At 42.9% G+C, this 24,399-nt stretch overlaps 1 protein-coding gene across 5 annotated transcripts; it reads left to right on the top strand.

The window, feature by feature from the left end:
* On the top strand, positions 1-17,333 carry PLEKHS1 (pleckstrin homology domain containing S1). 5 transcript variants are annotated; one of them, XM_063405290.1, is made up of 15 exons: positions 1-159; positions 1,729-1,863; positions 2,287-2,378; positions 2,470-2,576; positions 3,940-4,074; positions 5,231-5,306; positions 5,961-6,068; positions 6,736-6,828; positions 9,853-9,963; positions 10,989-11,104; positions 12,412-12,621; positions 12,847-12,948; positions 13,332-13,467; positions 14,218-14,312; positions 15,963-17,333. In XM_063405290.1, the coding sequence occupies exons 2-14, from the start codon at positions 1,743-1,745 to the stop codon at positions 14,284-14,286; spliced, it is 1,476 nt and encodes a 491-aa protein (XP_063261360.1). In that variant the 5' UTR covers positions 1-159; positions 1,729-1,742; the 3' UTR covers positions 14,287-14,312; positions 15,963-17,333. The 5 variants fall into 5 exon arrangements, with proteins under 5 accessions (XP_063261360.1, XP_063261359.1, XP_063261358.1 ...); XM_063405289.1 differs by having other exon boundaries at positions 9,850-9,963; XM_063405288.1 differs by having other exon boundaries at positions 6,733-6,828.
* Positions 17,334-24,399: the final 7,066 nt, after the last annotated feature.

Below are 24,399 nucleotides of genomic sequence, written 5' to 3'. Positions count from 1 at the left end.
ATTTCAGGGTGTTTGTGTTTATACCTGGGCTATAAGAGGGCAGTCACAATGCAGGGCCAGGACACATCACGTTTTGCTACAGAAGGCACTACAGGAAATCTGGATTTACTTGAAGGTGTATGTCTCTGAAACCTTCTTCACCATGAAGACATTTTGCTTGTAAGTATTAACACAGTTTGTTTTCCTTATCTTGGAAATTTTTGAAGTTTTATAGTAGCTTTCATCATAATGATTTGAGGCATTTTATTTGCATTTTGACTGAAGTGTCTCATTGCATTTCAAAAGGCTTGAAGCAATCAAATCCCTTAATGCCTGGCATACAAAAATCTGAGGGGTTATAATCACGGGATTGGCATTTTCTATTTTGAATTAGACATAACCTGTTTACAATGTTGCTTTCTGTTGAAAAGACAATTAAATGTAACAATTAAAAACTTTTCCCCAAAAGGCAGAGTGAGATAGCACAAATAATCTCACGGGTATTTGTCTTCCCACATGCAAATCTTGACTTTTACTGACATCCAGAAGAGGCTTTTATCCTGTCAGAGGCTCTTGGAACATTGTTTTGTAGTAACAGCATCGTTTGCCAGTTGAGGTGACTGTCAGTCACATTGAACAGAACAATACATTGCCTTTCATTGCAACCCCAGGTGTGTGCCCCTACTATTGACTTTGTGTACAGTCATTTTTACTTTTGGAAATTGCTTTTTTGTCCTTTTTTTTTTCTGGTAGGCAACAGATGAAAACTCTAGAAGCAAATTTTATAACAGTTTATCACGGCATTTGTACAACAAATCTTTCTCCCCAAAAGGCAAAAAATTGGAAAGGTTTCCCTAAAAAAAATAATTTTAAAAAAATACAGAAATGTACAGAAACCTCTGATAGACCAAGTGGGTCATTCCCATTTACAGCCTGGAATGGGAAGAATGAAAGTCTTCAGCTTCAGTTGTGTCTCAGGGGTAAAATTCTGTTTGTAACCCACCCCATTCCTGACCACCCTACTCCTGACTACACCATGCTTGCTTTTGGCACCATGGAATAAATCACTGAAGAAACAGAAGAAAGCTCTTAAATCTCTCACTGCAGCCAGGGTTCTCAGTAAAGAACCAGAGAACAGCACTTGTAATCCTTCAGAACTTCCCAGAAAAGGCTCTGTGGCTTCAGGGGGCACAAGAGGCTCTGTGCAACCTCCTTGTAGGTAAAACACCTTCCAGCCAGGATCTGATTTTACAGGGAGTGAGAGTTTTGAGGTAAGGTAAAAGGAAACTTTTGAAAAGGCATTGTGTTCATATGACAAACTTGCAAATTTTTAAAACTGACATAGTATTATAACTGTATTTTCTATATATATTTAAACTCTTTAGGCCAAGTTATGCCAATTTTATACAGGACTGATCATACTGGCAAAGCAGTGTCAGAAGCATACATAGATGCAGTATTCCTAGGTTACAGGTGTTGTGACTAGTGCAAAAGAAAGGGCTAAATGAAGTTCTCTTGGCAGCTTTCATCACTTCTAGGCAAATCATCTTTTTGGCCTATAAAAATGGATATTTTTTATTTGTAATTTTGTGCTTGTATTAGGACAAATGTAGAATATAGTGTATATTTAATGATCTATAAAATTATTTATATATATATTTAAATTAATAGTTATTATGGCTATTTTATGTATTGTGACCATCAGTATGAAAATTAACAGCTGTAATATTTTTGTTATTGTCTCAACAGCAATTGTGTGTGCAATGAAATGCTGCTCAGCAGCAAGCAAACTGAAAGGAATTAGCTTCAATATTTTTGCTCTTTTTGTTAAGTGGGTGGAAGAAACAAACAGGATGGCTTCTACAAGTAAAAGAAATTCTGCAGGTACAAAATTTCTTGTACTAAAATTTGCCAGTAGTAAAGTTGTGAGATGATCTATCCTTAGCTGATTGAACGCTGTCTATGAATTTCTTTAGGGGTGCATTTCAGATCACTAATTATGAAGCTGAATAAGACCAGACCCCAAAAGTTAAATAAGATCAGTTAAATAAGACAGCAGCTGATGATATTTTCTGAGCCCCTACATTTTCACTACCATTACTCTACAGTTTAAGCCAGTTGTCAGCATTAACATCAGGGAAGCAGGGCCTGGCTCTGTATTTTATAGCCTTGATTTGTGTTTGTCTTATGGCCATTTCAGCACAGAAACACAGTGCTAAGCAACAATTTCCAGTTCAAACAGGTCTTTTTAAAGAGATTAATTGGCAGCAAGTTAAGTAATGGTGCTGTTCATTTCTCTTTAATTAGTGAGAATTCAAAATACGTTTTGCCCTGAAGGTGGAGTCTGCAAGCACGGGTTCCTCATCAAATCACCACCTCTTCAACTTTTCAGCTCACAGGTATGCTAGCACAGATTAGTCATATTTCAGCAATCCCTCATATCTGCTACCCTGAATTTTAATGAGAGACAAATTGCTTTCTCTTTGGCAGAATTCCTGGAAAAGGCGTCTTTTTGTCCTGTCCAAATCCAGCACAGGGAATTACATCCTGAAGTATCTAAAAGGCCAGCACACAAAAGGCTCCATAGCTGTTGATCAGTATGTAGCTCAAATGCATCATTTATTTTATTTTAAGTCCTGTATCTGCATCCTTCAATGGCCACTGATTGTAGGAGCACTCGTTCCTGACTGAACAAGTCAGGATTGGGTTCCTGATTTAAACCCAAAGAAGTTCATCAAACAGTCCCTTGGGATTTGCAGGCTTTGGGTTCAACTATGATATATGTAGAAGTGAAAATCCTAAATTGCTTTATTGTAGTTTACTTTTGTGTGAGTGGTTATTGTGATGTGTGTGCCAAGGAGATGCCTGGCTTGGCTGCACCATCCCACAGTCTGTGTTCCTGCAATAAAGCACATTTTACCTCCTGTGGGGACAGTGCTGTGCATCCATTCACAAATAAGGACAGGCTGTGCCACTCTCAGCTGTGGCACACACCCTTCCCAGCTTACAGCTTCACAAAGTGCTTTGCAGGTTTGTGCAAAGGTCTCCTGACTTTCTCATAACCCTTTGGGCTGGTTGTGGTTGCTCTCTGCCTCTTATTCTGCCAAGAAATTGCTCTGCTTGGCTGGTTTGGGTTGCTCATTTCCTTCCTGTCAGCACTGCTCCAGCAAGGCTGAGTGTCACTGGGCTTGGACTGGCACCCTTTACCATGCCATGGGTGGTATGAGATATGTGCAAGGGAAACAGAAAATGTAATGGGAAATGTAAATATTTTCCTGTCAGGTCTAGAGGTTAATACTCCAGGCTCCTGGAATTATTAGGCATGGAGATCACTCACCACATTGCTGTTGTGCTTCTTCCATTAAAAGGATTTACACTGTGAAGCTTTCAAAAATATTGCAGCTTGCTCAGTGGTCTGTGGTTACATTATTACCATAATTATTGTTGTTATTATTTTTATTAATTTGGCTTCTTAGAAGATAATGGAAGTAGTGCTTCAAGTGCTTCAAGTGTCCATTAAGAGTACTTCTGTTCCTCTTCCCCTCCATTAAAAGACTATTATTATACAATTAGTTTCAAATCAAATCTGGTGTTTTATAGTGGTTAAAAAACTTCCACAAGAAATTTTTCTTTACTATTGTTTCTTTTCAAGATTCTAAATTAAACCAAAAGCCCCTTTGTCCAGAAATGAGGATGCATAGTCTGGGCACTTTGCAAAAGTTAATTTTATATTTTTTGCCTGGAGATTTTCTTCGTTGAAAGAACATCTCTTTTGAATGTGTGCATTTATTTTTTTGAGCATTTTTTTCTGTGGAAAAACATGTAACTTTTCCCTTGCAGATCTCATTGTATTCTGCTGTGCTCAGAGTAGAGTATGGACATGCACACATACATGTGTGTATCTGTTTATATGTAACTGTGTTGAGTTGTATAGGATGTTTCACATGGTTATCTTCACAGGATCATAAGCATTGAAGCTGGCATAAGTAATGCTGAAATTATGGAAACGGTGAGGAAGATGTTTAAATGCTTTCCTGAGCAGGTGATGTCCATCAGCACTGGAAACAGATGTTACTACCTCATTGGGAACTGCAGGTGGGCATGGCAAGATGTGCAAAAGCAGTGACACTACTGTTAAACCAATGTAGCTCTAAGCAGGGTCCTGCTCCTTCACAGCCACTCCCTTCCCTTCTGTGTCTCAGCTGCTGATGGCACAGCTTTGGGATGAGGTGATCCAGCTGCCTGATCCAATGGAAAACAGCTTTTTTTCTGTGGCATTTCCTCCCCTTGCTCATGGCTGGGTTAATTTTTTCGTGGTTCACCTTCCCTGCAGCCACACAGTCACAGCATGCAGCACCTGAAAGCAGTGGGAGCACAGGGCTGGGGCTGGGGATGGCAGTGGCAGTGCCATGTCAAACTGTGCTGGTTAGGGGACAAGAAAGAGCAGAGATCTTTGCCTTCTCACCCAGCAGCTCCTGGGAGGTAGAAAAGGTTCTGCTCCTCATGGATAAACCACAGGGAATAATATTGCCTGAAAACTAGGTGATGGGTCAAGGGGAGCAGACAGAAGGCAAAAATCATCCTGAAGGAAAACAGATCCCATAAGTACTGACAGGGGCTTTTGCTGCAGCAGGGTGGTGCAGTCCCTGCTTTTTCAGGCTGGAATTGAATCCTGAACAGGGGCAGAAACTTTCTGGGGAGGTGACCAGCCAAAGTTAGGTGAGGGAGAAGGGTGTTTGTCACAGTGCTCCACTACTGGTGGTTCCCAGCATCTCCTCTGCAGTTTCCCAGTCACGAGTGTATCAGGGGATTTCTGCCTTTTTGCGGAAGAGCAGCTGATGTGTGAAATTCTGATAAGAAGGAAAACACATACCTGAGTGCTGCTTGAGCATGCCACCCAACGCCTTCCCCTGGGGCACAGCTCTCACAGACCACACTCAGTGGGAAGCATTCCAGAATTAATCCAACTAAATCCACTGCAAGCATGAAAAACAGCCTCAACAGTCCTTTCATGGTGTGTTTCTCATCCTGAGGGCCCAAATGCAATCCCAAGCCCTGTTAGCTCTCTGAGTCAGACTTTGCCATCTGGCTATGACCACACCAGCACTCTTTCCTGAAAGGCAGGTTCAGGGTTTTCCCCTTGAGCTTGGGAATTTTTGTTTTGGGCCCCACAGGAAGAGGCAGGTAGGCACAAGGATTGCCCTTGTGTGTTACCTGTCAGTAAGATTTATTCCTTTTGTTCCAACTTCAGGCAGGAAATAGAGGACTGGGTCACTCTGATATCTTCAATCTGCAGGGAGGACAAAAGAAGTGGATGCTGCCCTCAGGTGACATGTTACTGTACTTTATTGTAGAAAAAAAAAGACATTTCTTTTTTCGTTACAAAGCTGCACAAAGGAATTTTCCTGATCTTTGCCTTGCAAGTTGCCTCTGACCTTGGTTATTCAGAAATACATTTTCATATAAATCCTATACCCTGGCTTTATGCATCAAGCAGGCATTTCACAGTCTGTCTGCACTGGGTTTGATTTTATATTGAAGAAATCTCTTTGAAGAGTGAGCCATATGGAGATGAGGGGAAGATTGACATTAGGCTGCAATAAATCCCATCTTTGATGCATCAGAGTGAAGACTTGTGTTATACTTAGCAGGTGCATTTTGGATATATTTCCACGTTGTTTTACATCAGTCTGTCAGTGGTATAAATCAGCTGGAAGCCCTGGTAGTTCAAGCTCAGGCCCAGGTTTCTGTACCTTGTCAGGTGCACCAGTTTAGACTCAGCACTAAGTACTCACATCCCTGCAGCTTCCAGACAGCTTAAAATACAAGCAGGGAAAATTTATGTCTGCCTGAAGAATGCCATGCAGACAATGCCTCTGAGCCATTATAAACAAAATTTGCTCTAGTGAGACATTTCAGTACATTTTAGCCCACACCGAACAGGTGCCTCTTTTCTTATACTGCTTTTCCCTTAATCCTAGAACCAAGATCTTCCATATCCAGAAGTCAGAAGCCGTCCTTCCTCTTTGCCACTATCCTTGAATTCTATAGATATGACCAGCTTTCCAGACAGGGAAAGCTTCCAGAAGGTAAACAAATTAACCATCCTTAACAATGAATCTGTGCCTAGGCATGACTGTGAAATTGCTTTTGTGTAGTTGTTTTTTTCCATCAAAAGTTGTTCAGAGTTTCTGCAGTGGGTACCTGGGTGGTCTCTTCTAGTGGGGTTCCTGAGTAGGACCTGGATAGTAACACCAGAGTCCCCACATGGGAAATACAACTGAGGCAAGTCTGCATGTGAGTAAATGCAATGAGACAATGCTCACTGTTGTCTCAATGATTGGCAAATGTTAGGGGACATTAAGTAACTCCTGAAGGTTTGCTTTGACATGACTTGGCAGAGGCATGTGATGAGTGTTTTGGCAGCTGCTAGTCACATTCCTCCTGATCTGTGATTGTGCTTTTATTTATCTCTCTCTTTTTAGGCTGTGAAGCTTAGAGGAGGGATCAGATCCAATTCCTTGCTGACTTTTAGACTTTCCCCTCAATATTTAAATGGAACAGAGGGAAAGCATTGCTGCTGTCCCACAGCAATTGCAGTCCAGGAATCAGGGTGAAATAGCAGCCAAGGAACTGCTGGGTTTCTGTAGCCACAAAGCTCTGTACAAATGGCCAGGCCAGAGGAAGCTGAATGTGGGTCAAGCACATCCAGGGTATCTTTAAGAGGAGTCAACTTTTTTCCTTTGTATACAGCAGAATGGTTCCTCAGAAGACAAGAACAGGCCTTATTCAGATCCTGGCCCCCATCAGGCTCAGTGTGACCCACCAAGAGGAGTTTTTCCAAGCCTGGTGAGCAGAACAAATCAAACAGCTCTTGCCTTGTTCCGTCTGCAGAAGTGAATATTGGCTTTAATCTCACCTGGGTATCTGTGACTATAGATTATCCACCTACTTTCCTAGCACATCAAGTTGATTTCCACTATGAAAGTTTCCTAAAAATTTAGTCTGTTTTCTTGTTTCCCACTGAAAATGATCTTCTAAAAACTTGCTTGAAATATCTGTGTGTGTTTGGGGGTCCTGGAGTCAGAGCCTCAGAGTTTCTGTGCAGCAACTGCAGCCTGTGGCAGCTCTCACAAACTTCATGAAGCAAGCTCTGCATTTGCACTGATTGAGTATTTGTCCCTCCCTGCACATTTCTCAGCTGAGCCACAGTTGTTCCTAAATGGTTTATTTCTTCAGCCTTTGCCAGTAGCAATCGAGTCAATGTAACTAAATTGCAGAACAAGAGCTTGTTAAATTGAGGCACATCTTAGAACTGACCTTCTGTCAGCATTAATATGTCTTCAAGTAATTTCACTTCCATATCTAGCGGGAGTGATTTGGAAAGATAAAAAGATGAATGTTATCTCGTATTGCTGGCTAAGTGTTCTGACCTTCGTCCCCTGAACAGTGCCTGCAGCAGTTTTCCTCTGCAGTGGATTGCTGCCTTTGCAGCAGAGTGGAGAGAACAGAAGGCACAGCCAAAGCTCTGCCACACCACTCTGCAGCTTAAACTCATCTTTACTGACATTTTATGCACTGAACTATGGCCTGGAGTGGCTGAGGTGCAGGGCAAAAAATCTGTTCTGCTATCACAGCTAACAGGGTTGTAAATCACATGCTGCAATCACCATCCTTGTATATAGGCTGACAGCAAGTGTGAGATAATACAGCTAAATTTAGTGGAAAGAAGGGAATGGTTGAAACTACATTGCAATGCCATGGGCAGTCAGCATAGCTCAGCTGATGCACAGTATTTTATAAAGTTGCAGTAATTCAGTTGTGAGTCTGAGCTCTGAAATGCACTGGGTTAACCCTTGGTCTGTTTTTAACCACTCCTGCTCTGGGTGTATATCAAGAATGTCTTTGTGTCTCTTCCTTGTTCATACCTTTTCTGTCTTATTCCTAAATTCTTCTCATACTCACGATGCCTCAGGGAGCAGGTATTACATGCAGCTGTTCAGGCTGGGACAGGCTGACCATGAGGGTTAAAAGATAAGGGATTTGGATTTTAGGTTTTTAGCCTGAAGCAGAGGGAATAGCACAAAGCTCATGTTTCTGTTTTGGCATGTGTGGAAATAAATAACCTTGCTGTATAGAGAACAAGAAACAAGAATGTTTGTTCATTGGATAAAAATATTTCTCTTGCCTCATAAGTTTAACATCTGCTAACATCTCTGGACCTATTCTCTGCTCAGTGACACGTAGACAACTGACTTCCTAACTAATCCCTTGTATTTTCCTCCTTTTAGCAGTGTGACTCCCCTTTTCAAGCATCTGATGTGTTTTGCTTTTTATTAGTGGTTCTCTCATCTGGGCCCAGATCTTGAAAATTCTTTGTTAAGTAGTTGTCACTCATGCAAACAGGATTCTCCATATCAGTGAGGCTAGCCATGCTGGCAGGGACTCTGAAGGGATCTGGGGACCTGGCTGCTTTTCAGCCCACCCTTTGGAGCTACCAAACCTCATCTGACTCAGCAGTTCAGTGTCAGCTCTTTTGATACTCAGCTTTCAACACCTGAAATGCATCAGAATTAGGAGCCCTGCCTTGCATCACCCTATGCTGTGTATTACTCTATTGCAGGGATCTGTTACACACCTCATTTTTTGAGAGATTCCTCTCTCTAAGAGCAACATATAATTTTCCTTAAGGAGCTTGTAAGTAACAATGGCTCAGTTGTTCTTCAGATGTCATTTCTATCTTTTGCTACAGCCAATTTTCTCCATAGTCTACTTTCTCTCCCATGTAAATCCATATTATGATTCATCAGACATTTGAAGTTTGTCCTGACTCCCATGGCATGGGTTGATCTCTAATGCTAGCTATATCAATAAGGAAAAAAAAAAAACAGTCATCATCCTTAATTAATATTCATTGCCAGTTTCTTCTTGTTACATGTAAGAAAGTAATTAGTTTAATTTACTTTACCTTGAAAACAGTAATACATTTGTGGCATATTTAGCAATTATTAAAATGATCACCATGGAAACCAAGGATGTAAGTGCAGAGATAAAAAACAGTTGCATCACAAACATGGCTCAGAGAATTGAACTGGGAGGCAGCTAAATACTAATGACCATACTCTTCACTATAGTGAAGTCAACAAGGAGACATAAAAATAAATAATTTCTTTTTGCAACTTGAAAAGGTAAACTTGGTGGAGGGATTAATTTCTCCTTGGCTTACCAGATTGCCTCAAACTTAATGTTTCAGGTATTTATGAAAGCAGAATATCACTCAGGACAGAGAGGATTCTATGTCAGAGCTCCAGCTTCAGCAGTATCTTTTTGTTCACAGAGAAGTATGAGATAATAAATTTCTCATTAGTCAGGGAAATCCCAAATTCATTCTTTATTTGATAGCAGTTAAAAGTTACTAGTTAAAGTTCACCCTTAGATTTCCTACAGATTTTCTTCCTAACGTAAGGAATTCTGAACTGAATGCAAATAAAAAATCTTTTCCACACAAGTGACCCTAAATTCATGCAGATTCATATACAAAGTGTTTTAAACACTTGATTTTTACACAAAATAACAGGTAATAATGAAATCAATTGTAACAGCCTGGTTACCACTAATCCATCTATGAGAAATACAAATACCAGTGGCTGGTTTTTTTCTGTGTGCATTGAATTTCAAAAATACAGGCAGGAGCACAGATATAGTTGTTTCTAAAATAGGCTGGCTCTGAGCATATCTCACTTCAAGAAGAAATGTATCTTACCACGTTTTCTGTGAATATTTGCTGATTCTGTTACTTCTCCATAAAAAGGAAAAATGCATGTTAATCTGTATTAACTGAGCCTGTTAAATACAAACCCATTCTTTCAGCAGGATAAAATTCTGGGAGGAAGTGAGGAAAATCTGCTGTGGTCAGATCCAGAGGAAAACATCAAAAAGGATGAAGAAGATTATTACCAAACTCCCAGCAATGTTTTAGCAAAGGTAGTTTATCAGCTGTGAGTTCTGCTGCTCTGTTAACAGCTCCAAGGACACAGGAGACATTTAATGAGCCAAAGAGGAACTGGTAGGGGAAACCACTTGTACCTTGCAAAAGGAATACATAGATAAAGCAATAGGTCATAGAGCTTTCATTTATACAATAAAAAAAATGCTAGACTCATTCAAAGGATCTTCTTGGTGCAAAGTGGCATTTTTGACAAAAACATTGCTGATTTTGTTGAAATTCCCCAAACTATTTCATTGTAAATGGCTTTTGCCTATTGTATAATGGGGTAGGGTTGTTTTTTTTTTTTTCTGAAAGTGAAAACTTTATTTAGAGAATGTAACAGTACATTAGTTTTATATATTTGGAAATGTAATTCTGTTGAAGCACCAGTAAGCTGCATAAAAGCAATACTTTTAAAACACTGCAGTACATTTTGGTATCTACATTTCACTGTGAAACAAGGCAGCAGGAGAAATCATGCTGTTCATTTTATACAAGTTTTGACACCCAATTTGGGAGGCTAATTTCTCCAGGCTTCCCATGCAATCAGTGCTCAAGAGAAGTTAATTGGTCAGTTTTCTGCAGAAGTCACAGATTGTACATCTGATAGAAGGACATTAGTAAGGGTGATGTGGTCGTATAGTCTAAGTGCTCCAAGTCAAGCACACCTAAAGAACAAGTCTCATTTTTCAGCCTGCTTAAATTAAAAAGCAACTTTTTTTTTTTTTTTTTTTTTTTTTTTTTTTTTTTTTTTTTTTTTTTTTTTTTTTGTAGTACTTCAGAATATGGCTGGTCATGTCGCAGTCTGGTCATGCAAATAGTTGCAGCATTAACTTTTAAGTTTCAAGCACCTTTCTAGCTCCCAGTTTCTGGGAATTGACTGATTTGAGGAAACCCAGGCTATATCAGCCAATATGTTTAAACAGCATGAGCACTGACCAAAATAATGAAATTAATGGGGGTTTCTTCTGTAGGCAGGGCAATGACATTAATGCCTTATGTTGCTGTGTGTTTCTGACAGTGCAGTCCTGAAATATCAAACCCTGACCCTACAGCTGAGTCTGATGTCTCTGAGCAAGAGAAGCCAGTGCAGAACAACCCTGTAAGGGAGAACATTTATATGTCAATGAAATCACTGTAAGTAACAGCTTCATCAAGGGTTTGGAAATTAAAAGTGACACAGCAATAGAGATAGAGCTGGCATCTCTGGTATTTGCATAACAAGATCTAGAGGCTGCATCGTGTTTGAATCAGTCCTTGCTGGGTCTTAGTTCACAAAGTTCAGCATTCATGGGAACCCTGGAGTCAAATTCAAACTCATCATCATGACATTCAAGCTCACACTGCAGGCTCCTGCACTCACAGGCTCTGACTATACAATGCAGCACCTTTTGTTGACTCACACTTTTTCTGGGTTTTCACGACACAGCAGCTCACCACTTTACTGAGTCACTGTGGCCAAACTCCAACAACCTTTCAGACAGCATTATCCAAAACAGGCAGCATTATCTAGAGATTAAAAGAGAAAGGTAGAGGTGGGGCATTAGCTCCCCACTTTTCCATTAAGAAGTTTTTTATGTGAGTTAGGACATGTCCTCCCTTTCATTTTGCAGTCCAAAGAACAGCTGTGTATGTTTTGAAGGTGCAGTGTTTGCCATGTCACAAAGAAAGACTTGAACTTTGTGTCACAGTTTTAGGGCCACAAGGAAACTTTACAACCTCCACATCAGAGCACTGAATACTGAAGAGATTTGTGCCTGCAGGGTAAAGCTCCTCCTGAGCCACAGGAGTGCCCAGTAGCTGTTGGCCTGACACCTACAGACAGTCAGATCTTAGGCCACATGGAGGGAGACAACTGGAAATGCAGACCCACTAACCAATAATCCCAATAAATTGATTCAAGCTGATCTGTGTCTGTGGGACCCACTCCCCCCCACAGAGGTAATTACTATAAAAACCTCACAAGGTTATGCCATCTGAGTTAAAATATACCAAGAGCAGCTTTTGCTACTAACCCCAGTCTTTTTTGGGGCATCCTCGGGAGTCTGATCCAGGCAATATACGGATTATCAAATAGAACTAAAATGAGTTCAAGTAGTTCTGAGTTATCACATCTCCCAAGGGACAGCTTTACATCTCTGCAGAACCCAGTACAGCCAAGGCCAACAATCTGTACTCAGTTTCTTTGTCAAAGGCATGCTGTTAGCTGAAATGTTTCCAGGCTTAATAAATAGTTATTGCATACTGAAAATGTTTATTTTGAGATTTATGGTCCATTTTTAGAAGGACTGTTTATTTTACTTAGATTTTATTTTGTCCACTGGATATTCTACAAGAACTTGTTATTCTTTGCTTTACTGAGGACTGCTTGATCCAGCTTCAAACACAGCAAGAGTGCCTGGAATTGTCAAACTCCCTAATTTTTCCTCATCATTCCTCCTTAGTAAGCTGCTGGACGCGAGATGCCAGCTCATGTGCAGACGTGATGGGCTGCCATCCCCTCCCAAATGCCAGAACAACAGCGCATGTCCCAGGGACTTGGCAGCAGACAAAGACACAAAATTCCCAGAAAGCAGCACCAGCCTGCAGCCAACCCTCCAGAGAAGGCAAAACTCCTTACCCCTCTCAGTGGTTCACTTGTCTATACTGCTCAGGTGAGTATCTTCTCCTGCTGGTTGCAGGGAAGACAGATCTGTTCACGGGTTTCATCTTGCCAAGCCTGTCAGCATTCCAGAGGCACTTGCATGATGCTCTTAGTCACAGCATTTAGTTTTAGGGAGTCTGCAAGGAGCAGGAAGTTGGGCTCAATAATCCTTGTGGGTCCCTTCCAATTAGAGCTGTTCTGTGATTCTGTGGTCTCTGATGTTTTTCTCTCACAGTCAAGTTACAGATGAGATGCAGCTGCAGAAATTGGATATTTTTGTTCCCCTGGCTGATATTAACAATTACCTAAAACTGACTGAAGCAGCAGGACGAATCTGGTAAGTCTGGATGTCTTGTGACAGTGCCTGTGAGATGGGAACAAGTGACAGGCACAGAAGTGTTGAACCATAGACACCCACGTGCAGCTTTGGCAGGGCAGAGCAGGGCAGGGCCAGTGCTTGTTGGCACTTCAGTGACTCCTGCTGCTCTCTCAGATTCTTTGGGTACTTGAGTTTGTATTTCAGCTGCTGTTGTAAAGGTCTCTACAGAATCCAGTGTGCTGTGTAATAACTACTAATGGTTTCAACAGAACCAGATCAAAAAGTTACAGAGTCATTGGACGAGTGTGTCATTTCCAGAGGGCAGCCCCATAAATGCAATCCTGTCCAGCCACTGCAGTGACTGGATATCCTGTGTTTCCTCCATTGTCTGCTCTCCACAGCGTTTCTCAGTGGACTGGTCCCCACAGGCTGGGGTGTTTGTTCAACCACGGGGACCACGTGGTGGCTGTGAATGACCTGCAGCCCCAGGGGGTGGAGGAGGCTTACTTCTTCATCAGCAGGTCCACGAGAAAGGAGGTGAGCTTGCCTAACCTTGACTCAAATGTATCGAGCCAAATGAGAAAGCAACTTCCTTTTTCTGCATTTCAAGAGGCTCAATTCAAACCAGTTTACTCTGGTGGGAGTTTGACATGAATAACTCCAGCATCAAACTCCTCAGCATGGTTCTGATGTGGTGTCTGGAATTCCTGAGCTGTGTGGGGCACACAAGGCCAGCACTGCAGAGTTTGAGAACACCAAGAGATGTTACTGGGCAACCATAAACAAGAGTTACTTGGGATTTTTTTGTCTAATGCATATAAATTGCAGGTTTTGGGAAATAAACCACAAGCCTCCAGTGGATGAGTGGTTGCTTATAGTGGTTTTGGGTATTGAGGGCAGAGCCCTGGACTCCTACACCCTATTGCTTATCAAGCACTACACATCCCCTTGTGTGAGACTGTGTTTTTTGAAGAATGTGGGACATTTCTAAGATGTTCTTTAACCCAACTGTGATCTATGACATGTGTTTCTGAACTCATATTTCAGTATTCAGGTTCATGACCCATATCCAAACACATTCATATTTGAATTCTGCTGAGAAGGTTGAGGTCATGAGATGCTATTGCCATCTAAAGAAAGGAAAGGCAGTCTCAGCAAGGAAAAAAATACTCATCTATCTTAATGGGGAATTTTTATTTAGCTAGTTCAAATACAAGTCAGATAGTCGCACAAATGTTGATCAGATATAACAAGCTATAAAAGTGTCTTTTTTTTTTCTTTTTTAAGGTGAAACTTACTGTATGTAGGATTCCACATTCAGATATCTTCCATGCTAAAGGCTGCTCATGTTCCTGAAAAAAAAAAAATGCTTCAATGATTAAGTAAGTGCCAAAACTCAAGGGAGAAGATCAGGGAGGAGAAGGTGATATATGGTATACAGAGATAATCATCTTCTTGTGCTGCCAGACATCTTTTGTTGCTGAAGTACAAAGAACGGAGAACGTGGATTTATTTTTATGTCCCAATAACTTATTCTGTGGCATGAACAGCATTTATTTGGCTTCTGCTTCATGTTGGCATGTATTTCTGTTACATGGAAGAAAATGAGGGTCAGATAATTTACGTGATGTTTGCACTGTGTATACTTTTCATTTCAGCAGAAAATAGTGGTTTGTGCCTCTGCTCACCTCTTTGCACTGAGTTACAAGGATTTATTACTGAACTCCTAACCAGTTAGGGGCGGGCAAACAACCAGCATTTGGACTAAAGCCATGTTTTCCCTGGATTCCCCTTCACTCAGAAAGGCTCAAGTGAGCTAAGAGCTGCAGTGTTGGAGGAAAGGCTGGTGCATAAAATGTTGTGTGGTCATTCAGCAGGGCCTCCTTTTGTGTTGTGCCCCTCTTATGATACAGCCACAAAAATACATCCAAGGGATGAGATGAAGAAGAGCTGGTTGGAGAAAAGGAATATGTCTGGAGCACCTTTGGGTTCATTGACATCCAAAATAAGCCCTGAGTGAAAAAGGAATGGATGGATTTGGGAGAAAGAAGGGCTGGCCTGCTCTGTGAAAGGGTTCCTGGTCAAGACAGCTGGGAACACCACAGAGAGAAATTATGTATCTGAAGGCATGTGTTCTCACCCCAGTGCAGAGTTCACCATTTCTCACAGACAAAAATTTGATGCTACCAAATAGTACCACAGGGATGTCACTGCTGCAGCAGAGCAAGTGCTTATTTGTTTCCAAACAAGGATATTTCCTGCAAATATTTATTTGTGGGTATGCCTTCCTCGCATTGCTACCATAGAAACATGACCTGATAGCACACCAAAAGGGAATTGATAAGGAGCTGCCTTCAGGAGTGCTACAGTGGATGCCAAAAGGGATTTTTGTCCTGTCCTAGAGTGACCTCTGTTGCTTGCAGCACCATGGTGTGACATGGCAGAACACATCCCTGTATGAACATGGACACTGGGGGAGAATTTTTGCACACACATATTGCTGTAAAACAGAGAGTGTCAGTATACAGTGATGTGGCAACAAACAGAATCACGGGGTTTGAGTGCTGATAAATCTTGCCAAATACAACCAAAATAACCACTGGATTTAGCAGGCACAGGATTACTGATATTAGGAGATTTATATAAGCTTTGATTAAGGTGGATTTGACTCAGAGGAGGTATTTATCCAGCTTCAAATTAATTAAGACCAAATTGGCTACTACAGTAAGGAACTACACTCACTAAAAATCAGCATTGGTGAAACTTCAGTAGTAAATTTGACAAATGTGCTGGACTTCAAAAAAAATCATTATAAAATTTTATTCAGCTGAAGATGAAAACAGCATCATGTAACTCAAAACAGGCAAACACAAATATGTATATAATCTATTCAGACTCAGCTCCTGTTCAAAAGATTAATTTCCAGACTGAATGTTCCCACAGCCTGATACTTCTGCTTTTGAGATAAGAGCGTTTGGGACATGCTTGTTTCTCAAGGTGGAAAGGATCACATTTTGATTTTTCTGTTTCAGTGGTGTTCAAAGGCCTGTTTGTGCTGAATTCTGCATAAATACAGAGGGAACCCCCATTTCTGGAACTACAGAGGCTGAAAATGGAAGAAAACACATTCCTTGGGAGCTCTTGGGAAGCTGCTCTGGGAGTCCTTTGCTCTGCACTGCTGCTTTGAGCACAGCAAATCCATTTCTGCCCAAGGAGCCTCTGAGGGGTGGGATGGGTGCTGTCACTGCACAGGGCTTCTTCCAGCCCTGTGACTCTGTCAGTCTGCTAGGACAGTCCTCATGGCCTGAACCCTAAAATCACAGATCACCTACTTCAGGAGCATCTACTGAGGATGCCATACTCAGCCTTTCCTGGCCAAAGTTTACCTCAGCTCCTCTTCTGAACTTTGGCAAAGGAAAGTCCAAACTTTCCTGTGTTGTTGTTCCAAGACTCATCTCTCTGTAAAATCCAGAATTTTTTTTTCTAATATTCATCCTAGACAATTTTGAGAAAATTAACATGACTTTTTCTTGTCCTGTTTTCAGTGGGCATAGGGAACATTTGGGTTGTCACTGTCTGCAGAGAAATCTTCATTATGGAAGGTATTTTTCTACCTGTTCTCCCTTCTCTTTTTCTTAGACCAAGCATTCTGCATTCTTCCATCATTTCTTCAAACAGTTCCTGAAAATGGCTGCATGACACTGAACTGTGAGACAGATACCTCGTGTTTCCAGTTATGGGTGAATGAAGGTGAGAAATTGAAATTCAAAGAATTTCATCAAAAAGGAATCCAAAGCCATGAAGCAATTTCCTAGAACTTCATAGAGAAACATTTCCCCAAAGAGGTGAACTAGTGGAGAAGATCTCCTGTGGTGGTGGGAGAAGGGCCACCTCCATGGAGCCTGCTGCTGAAGCAGATGTTGAGCACTGCATGCTGCACCTCTCAGCCATGGAGGAATGTTACTTTTGGACAAAACCAGGATTTGGTTAGATATAGCATGTACAGCATAATTCCAGCATATTTTAGAGAACTGGGGGATTACTTCTGTACTTCAGTAAACACTTACAGATGTGTTACTCCATAATTGATCATTATGTCAGTTTGCACAATGCTAAATGCAGATAATTAATGTCACATATTGGCTGATTCATAACACTTGCAGGGATACAATATGGGAGTTACATTGGTACAGTAAATTCTGGTAGAGTATGTGAAGCTGTCTGCCCACATATGATTAATAAATATGCTAACACTTTACAACACATTGTATGTTGCACCTCATTTTCTCCTAACATGGCCCTTCCTTGTCCTGCAAAGATTACCTGTAACTTCCCAGTAATCTGCAGCTGAGTCACTAAACAGCCCTTTATAAAAAAGCTACACTTAAATAAAGATTTGTTTCCCTGCCTGTTAATTTGTGCATGTTCCTGTGCTCCACTCACTCATTAGTGGCTGCTAGTATTTCCTCTTGGATTCCCGAACATGAATCATGCTCTGTCTGCTCTAGCATCTAGCTAGGAAGGTGGCAACTGCCCAGGAGAAAAGCAAGTCCCTGAAGAGAGAGAAAGTAATGGTAAGGGAAGTCTCTACATTGATGTGAGGTCACTGAAGTTAAGAAAAATAAAAGGCCCATTGAACAGAAAGCACAAACCAGACCACACAACCTCCACACTTCCTCCCAAGGGCAACACTGCTGAGAACTGGGGTTGGGGTCATAAAGTGATCCAGAGAGCAGAAGTCCTGCAGGAGAATGAGTCCAGCCAGGAAATGTTATCTGTGCAGTGTCCACTCTGAAGTGAGCCAGAGACAAGCTCTGTGTAATGTTTAATTCTCTTATTAGAGTCCCTCCAGCTTGGAGGATTGGAGGGATATCTATATATGTAAATAAATACTTTTCTATTTAATAGGGATATCTAAATAACAGCCAGACATAATTCAGTGTGGCTGGAATTTCTGTTAAAGGTTTCAAGGAGGAGCAACTGCAACAAAGGAGAGTGATGATACCCTGCACACTGCAGAGAGCGGATCTGTGGTGAGCTGGGGACACCAGGTGCTTAATCTGGGTTTTGCCCCAGATTTTCTGGTGACCTCAGGAGAGCCATTTCTTCACACATACATAGTAAAACTCAAGAAGTGGTTTCAGACACATTTGCATCATGCTGTCTCTTACCATGAAAGTGTTCTCCAGCACCACATTCAATACTAGGAACTGCTTTAGCTCCCAGGAAATTCCTGGGAAAGCCTCCCCCAGAGCTGTATGTGACAGGAATGAGGGTGGGTTCACTGATGCCAGGGGAGATGCTGATGTGCTGGTTCCATGCTAAGGGAGAAGCCCTCCTTGATGCCCTGCAGAAATGTCTTACCTGAGTCCCTGCAGTGGCTCTGTCAGGAGGGAATTTTAGGTGATGTTCCCACTTCCCTGCAAGGAACTGGCTCACAACATCTGTGCTGCTCATGGAAAGCTGCACCAGCAGGGACTGGAAATCTTCTCACTCACGTGGATTCATGCAGCATTTCAGCCCCATTGGGGGATTTTACAAAGGTGCTTCCCTGCTGGTGCTCCCTTGGTCAGAGCAGGGGCTAGAAAGTGCATGGCACTGACTGTGTGCCTCTGGGTCTGTGGAGATGACAAAGTAATCTGAGGTGCCCTAAGGGCTTTTTTGGTTTGCTTCCCAGGGATGAACACTTCTTACACGTATGTGCCTTGCCCTGGCCAGCCACTTCCCTCCTGGCTGGAGGCTGGCCAGCAAGTCACTGCGGGGAATTTGGGGCATGCCAGGCAGTTCCTAGAAATGCCACTGGAATTCTGTGTGTTCCTTTTGGCCCCTTTTCACCTTCTAATTTATTGCATCCCTTAGAGAAGTGGAGGAGCTGGACAAGGTTCATACAAATCTTTCACTCAGGAAAATCACTTTAAAGGAAACCATACCTTCACAAAGAGAACCGTCTGTGACAGGAGCCCTTTGCTTGCTGACAACAGCTCCTTGCTGGCTCCATCCTACAGCAGGACCAGCACCCTGCAGGACACCAGCCTGCTGTGGTGGCAGCAGGACTGGACTTGCCACAGCAAATGTCTGGCCATGTTCAGTTTTTCATCCTGGGGTGCCTGATTCGATCTGTGCCCGAGAATTTGTTTTGTTTAGAACCCAGCAGCAGAGGATGAAGTTAAAGCCTTGGTGGGAGCATTAAGATCATGCCTATCAGTGGTGCTAATCTTCTTTTAAAATGCTGAATGTTTGTGATGTTCATCAGTAGGGACGTCACTGAGCTACATCCTTTTTTTATTTCCTGCCTCTTGAAATTTTCCCAAGAAACCTGATTCTGTTTGTGCCTATAAAACACGGCATAAAGCCATGGCTGTTGGAAGGCTACCACCTCCATCAGTGATGAGGGTTGCACAATTTTTTTAACCAGGAGAAGCCAATGTTTTCGAGTAGTTGCTCCTCAGCAGCATCTACTGATCAGTCACATATTCTACACCAGGACCCTTTTTGCCAAAATAACCTCATTTGTATGCTAAATGTCCTTAAACTGACTAAGTGCCCTACAGGAATTCTGGCCTTCTGTCCTCCAATTTGCCCCTCTTCTATTTTATTCAGTGTCCAAAGTCATTCTTCACAGATGTCATTTTGCTTCCAAGCAATTGCCCTTGTGCTCCAGTTTCTAAGAATAAAAGTGAATTCTGGCAGCGTAACATTTCTGAGAAATCCCCAGTAGTGGAAGAGTAGCTGAGGGGGGGAGAACAAAGAGGAAGGAAAACTCAGTCATGAGGAACAACTATAAACAGCAAGAGGGACAGTGGATAGGAAAAAAAAAACCTGTCAAAGGTGGTAAAACAGGAGTTCTCTGCTGTAAGTGCATTTTTGTTATATTGGGTGCTTTAAAAAAAATTAAGTCTGCTCCAGGTTATTTCCTAGCACCAGACAAGTGTCAGTAAGTAGCACCTGCCCTCAGGGTCAGCTAAAACACTGAAATAACCCAGAGTAAATATGTGTCCAGTCTCTCTGGCACCTGGATGAAACATCCCCTGCACTGTGGTCTGGTCACCCTGGGGCCTTTCCATCCATTTGTCTTTTTTAAGTTCTGCCAGTGGCCCAAAAGCTGATGGTCACAAGGCTGGGAACAGTGCAGGGGTGTTTTGGCATTCCAGCCAGGAGACAGGAGGATTTCTGTGCCTGCAGGAGGGGGTGGCCACTGCTGTCACCCCCAAAAGGGACCCACACCAGTGACCCACACCTGCCAGTGGGCTGTAGCACCATGTGGTAAAGTTGGCTGTCCCTTTGGCTGTGTTTGGTGTGAAAACCAGGTGAATGAGAGCCATTAGATTTCCTGCACTGCCCCAGTCAGAGCTCTCACAGAGCTCACAGCCTCGAGAGCTGCTGCCACACCTTAAACTGAACCTTTCTGGAGCAGGAGAAGTTCACGGCAGGTTCCTGCCCTGGTCCTCCAGGTGGGACAAAGCCACTGTCAGGGAATGGTGCAGAGCAGGGAGGTTCAGAAATGTTTAGAATGACAGCATTCCCTGAGTAACCCCAGCTGGAGTGGTGGGGGTCCTGCTGGTGGTGCTGGTGTGGAGGGAGGATGCAGACCCCAGCTCCTGCTGGCAGGGGCTCCAGAGCCATTCCCTGCTTGCCTCCCACCCTGCTGTCCTCAGCCTGGCTTTTCCTGTGTCATCCTTTGCCAAATGAGCCCATGCTGGACCCCACCCCCCTAATCTGCTAAGGCAGCTTGGTTAATTAATCATTTCCTAATGATCTGTCACTAACTGCCCCACTGTCCTGCTGCATTCACCCCTCTCCCTGCCACTCCTCTGCAAAATACAGAATACTTTGGGTTTATATGGCAGAAAAGCAGGAACCTCCACACACTACTGCAAGTGTTTGTCATGTCCTGGAAGGCATCAAGAGTCCATAACAGCCCTGCCAGGGCCCAGTGCCCCCCAGGGCTGCCAGTCCCTGCCCCAGAGATTCTGTGGGATGCCAATGGCCCCTGCCTGCCTGCTGGCCCCACAGATGAGCTCCAAGGAACGAGCTGGGCTCTGACCATGAAGGTGTCAGTGCAAAACCAGGCTCCTGCTGTGCTGCAGAGCTCAGTTCCTCAGATGGTCGCTGGGTAGCAGCACAAAGAACAGAATTTCAGCTTTACCTCCCTTGTTCAGGCAAAAGATGTGACCGAGAGCAGGGCAGAGAGCCAAGTAAATAACAAGGCCTCAGTAACAAGAGAAATCCAGCCTGCCTTCCTCTGATTGAAGAAGCCCTGCTGAGATAAATGCTCCAATCCATCTCTTCTCTGAAACAGGAGCTGAAAAGTGGGTCAGATCCTGCTGCTGGCAGTGCCTTATTTGGGGAGGTCTCTGCGAGGAGCTGACAAACGACTGCAGCGATCAGAAAAAATCAACTTTGCTCCTCACAACAGAGTTCACTGAAATCATGGCTTCTGCAGGGAGGAGGATCGTGATGGGCAAGCAGGAGGGGTGGGAGGCAGCAGGAGGCAGCACATGTAGAACCCACAGCCAGCCCTGGTCTTGCTGAATTCCACTCCAAAGTCACCGTGGTTGGCATTTGTGTCCTCGTGTCACCTTTTCCTCTGGTGCATTGCTTGTATCTTTTTCTCTGAGGTGGTGAACTTTCTTCCTCTTCTACCCCTAACAAGCAAGACAACTTACAGAAGGAAAGGTGAACAAAGTTTAAGTGAAATGACAAATGGGAAAGCTTAGAGGCTTTTAAAATTGTTTGGTTTATATAAGAACTTGTTGGAAACTGGCACAAACAAGTGCCTATCTGCTCTGAGATACCAGAGCAGATGTGACAGAGTGGAAAATCCTCTTCCCTGCCAAAGTATTTGCTGGAGATTTGATAACAAGGTGCCATTGTACAACAGCGGGTAAAGGTCCAGAGCAGGAAGGAGAAAGAGAAGAGGCCTCCAGACAGTGCAGGGTTCTGCCTTTGTGGGTGCAGCTCCTCCGCCAACCCTCCTGCCTGCAGACAGGTCGAGCTGGTTAGATTCAGGGGGAAGGCAGCAGTCAGCTCTCCTGTGCTGTTTTCCTTCTCTGCAAACAGTGACAGACTGTCTTATCCCTTCATTTCTGTTAAGAGGCTGAAATTTCCTTCTAGCTTTTCTCTGCACTGCACTGGGGAGAACATTAAATTCAGCACTCCAAATACACATTTATAACCTGTACCAAGATGTGAAATTTAAGTACAAGATCTTCAGTTTTTAAGATTGGTGCTGACAAGCTTTCAGTATTTCCTGTGAATTTCATTCATCCTGGTCATAATTCCCACTAGATACTAATGCTGTGTGGTTTACAAACAATTACAAACATTAACACTGAATGTTTTGCAAACACACTTGGTTTGGAATGGGGGCTATTAAATAAAATTTCAAATTGCATTATTTCACTATAAATCCTTAACAGATAAAGCAGCCTACAACCCATCCTTAAAAGTAATGGTTTTATTTGTTTTGGTTCTGAAATGAGAAGCAGCTGGTTTTCTGTAGCTAAGGGAGGATGGAAATCTTTGGGCTGCATTCTCCTGTTCTCAAAACTGACCTGCTGCTTTATTTTCTCTACCAAAGAAAACTCAAAAAAAAATTACTCAAACACAGAAAACACATCAAAGCAATACCTCTTTACCCTGATATGGAAAAAAGTCTCCCACAACCCCTCCAAAGCAGTGTTCAAATTCAAAATTCATGTTCAGTCAAAATCAATCCCTAATTGCATGAAGGATGTATCTGAAGTCAAACCTCCTTATAGAGAAAACAAACTTAAATGGTAATTTATCCTAACAGCCTTTACAAAGCTCATACAAGCAGACAGGTTTGATCAAATAAGAGAAATCCTTTAACCATGCCAACGGCATCGCAGTCCCTTTCTCCACTCCAGGTTGCTATTGTTTCACATATTGCTGTGAGAATTGTTATTTCACATCAAGGTTTAAAGAGATCCTGGCACCTTGAAGTTCCCTTTAGCTGCCCATATGCTTTATTCTGCAGTGCTTCACATGTGCCTCCCCAGTGGTGGCCACAAGCCGTGGGTGCTTTCATTTGTCACAGCCAGCCTGAAACCCAGCGCCTGAGTCAGCACAGCCAGGAGCTGCTCTCCTCATCTCCCCTCTCCCCTCCTGCCACCCTTTTCCCACAGAGTTGCTTTTAGCTCATTTATCTGCCTATTGGGGTGATATGTAATCAGAGCAGGAGTCCTGATGGCAAATACAAAGTGATTCTTTAGAGGGGTTGGCTTTGAAAGCCGCCCTGGGCGCCGATCAAGCGAGTGTTACAGCTGCCCCTTGAATTCGCTTTGCCTTCTGCCCGGAGCCTGCCAGCACCACACAAACAGGAAAAGTCTCTGGGATGGTCCCAGGCCCATCTTGCTTTAGTGAAATCTGGAAAGATTTGTGTCAGTACAGGCTGACTCCTCCACCCCCTGTCCAGGGCACCCTGCTCCAGTGTTTCTGTAGCACCACAGAGATCTAAGGCCCCCTCCACTGACTGTGAAAAGGTGAGACCTTGGCTGCAGTCAGGACCGCCCCCTCCACCAAAACAATGAATGCTTTCATTCACCCATCTGTAATACCACCACTGCCCAAAGACTGAAAAAAAATCAATTCTTAATTACTTCTGTACAATAACACTGAAATTTGGTTTATTCCAGGTCTGCACTCCCTGAAGGACTTAAACTGCCCCTTTGAACAACCAAGACAAGGGAAAAAACCAAAATTCCTGTTAGTTATATTTAGTTTTCCACATCTGCTTGTATGTCCTCCCACGCAATCTAATCCTGGTATTAATCTTCTTCTTTATTATAAAGAGAACAAAAATAATTTAGTCCTGAGTTTGGATTCTGAAAATACTTTTTCATTTTTCCATAAAAACGAAGCCAAGTAAGTGGGTAAGATGGAGATCTCCTACCATGAAGTGGATTAAGTGCTGCAGAATTCACCTACACACAAAAACCAGCTGCTGAAAGCACAAATACAAAGTAGAAAGAGGGAGGAATGAAAGCACCCAGTGGGCAGGAATTCCTACAGCAGAGCAGGGAACTGGAAAAAGGCTCCAGCACTAAAGCCCTTCTGCTTTGCTGACTGAAATGAGCCCCTGAGCATCGCCTCCACGTCAGGGCAGGATTAACTGGGGCAGTCCAGCAGATGCCAATGTCAGTGTGTTCCAAGATAAACCATTTCCAGGGTTAATTTCAGAAATCAGTTTGCTTTTAAAAGAAAAAAGACTCAACCTTCATTCTGGGTAACAGGCTAGGAACTGATAGGAAGAGCCACAGAGAAGTAACAGGTGCCTCACACTCACTGGGCTGCACTGAAAGTTGAATTGTTTGGGTTCTGAGATACCAATGGCACAAACTGAGGGAACTGCAAAACCAGGAACAGCATCAGCCTGCTGGGAGTCCCCCATCCCCAAACAGACTCATTCTCTGTAGGAACAGTCACTCTTGAAAATGCAGCTATGGA

Source organism: Prinia subflava, chromosome 9 (assembly GCF_021018805.1).
Source record: "Prinia subflava isolate CZ2003 ecotype Zambia chromosome 9, Cam_Psub_1.2, whole genome shotgun sequence".
Lineage (NCBI taxonomy): Eukaryota > Metazoa > Chordata > Aves > Passeriformes > Cisticolidae > Prinia > Prinia subflava.
Note: the sequence above shows the minus strand (reverse complement) of the source record. Positions and strands in the feature narration are given on the sequence as shown.

What these genes read in the sequence shown, in the direction of transcription:
- PLEKHS1 (XM_063405286.1), top strand. Translation starts at nt 1,743, where the DNA reads ATGAAATGCTGCTCAGCAGCAAGCAAACTGAAAGGAATTAGCTTCAAT. An exon ending in GGCTCCATAGCTGTTGATCA is followed by an intron (nt 2,577 to 3,939) that starts GTATGTAGCTCA and finishes TTATCTTCACAG; the next exon opens with GATCATAAGCATTGAAGCTG. An exon ending in TACCTCATTGGGAACTGCAG is followed by an intron (nt 4,075 to 5,230) that starts GTGGGCATGGCA and finishes TTCCAACTTCAG; the next exon opens with GCAGGAAATAGAGGACTGGG.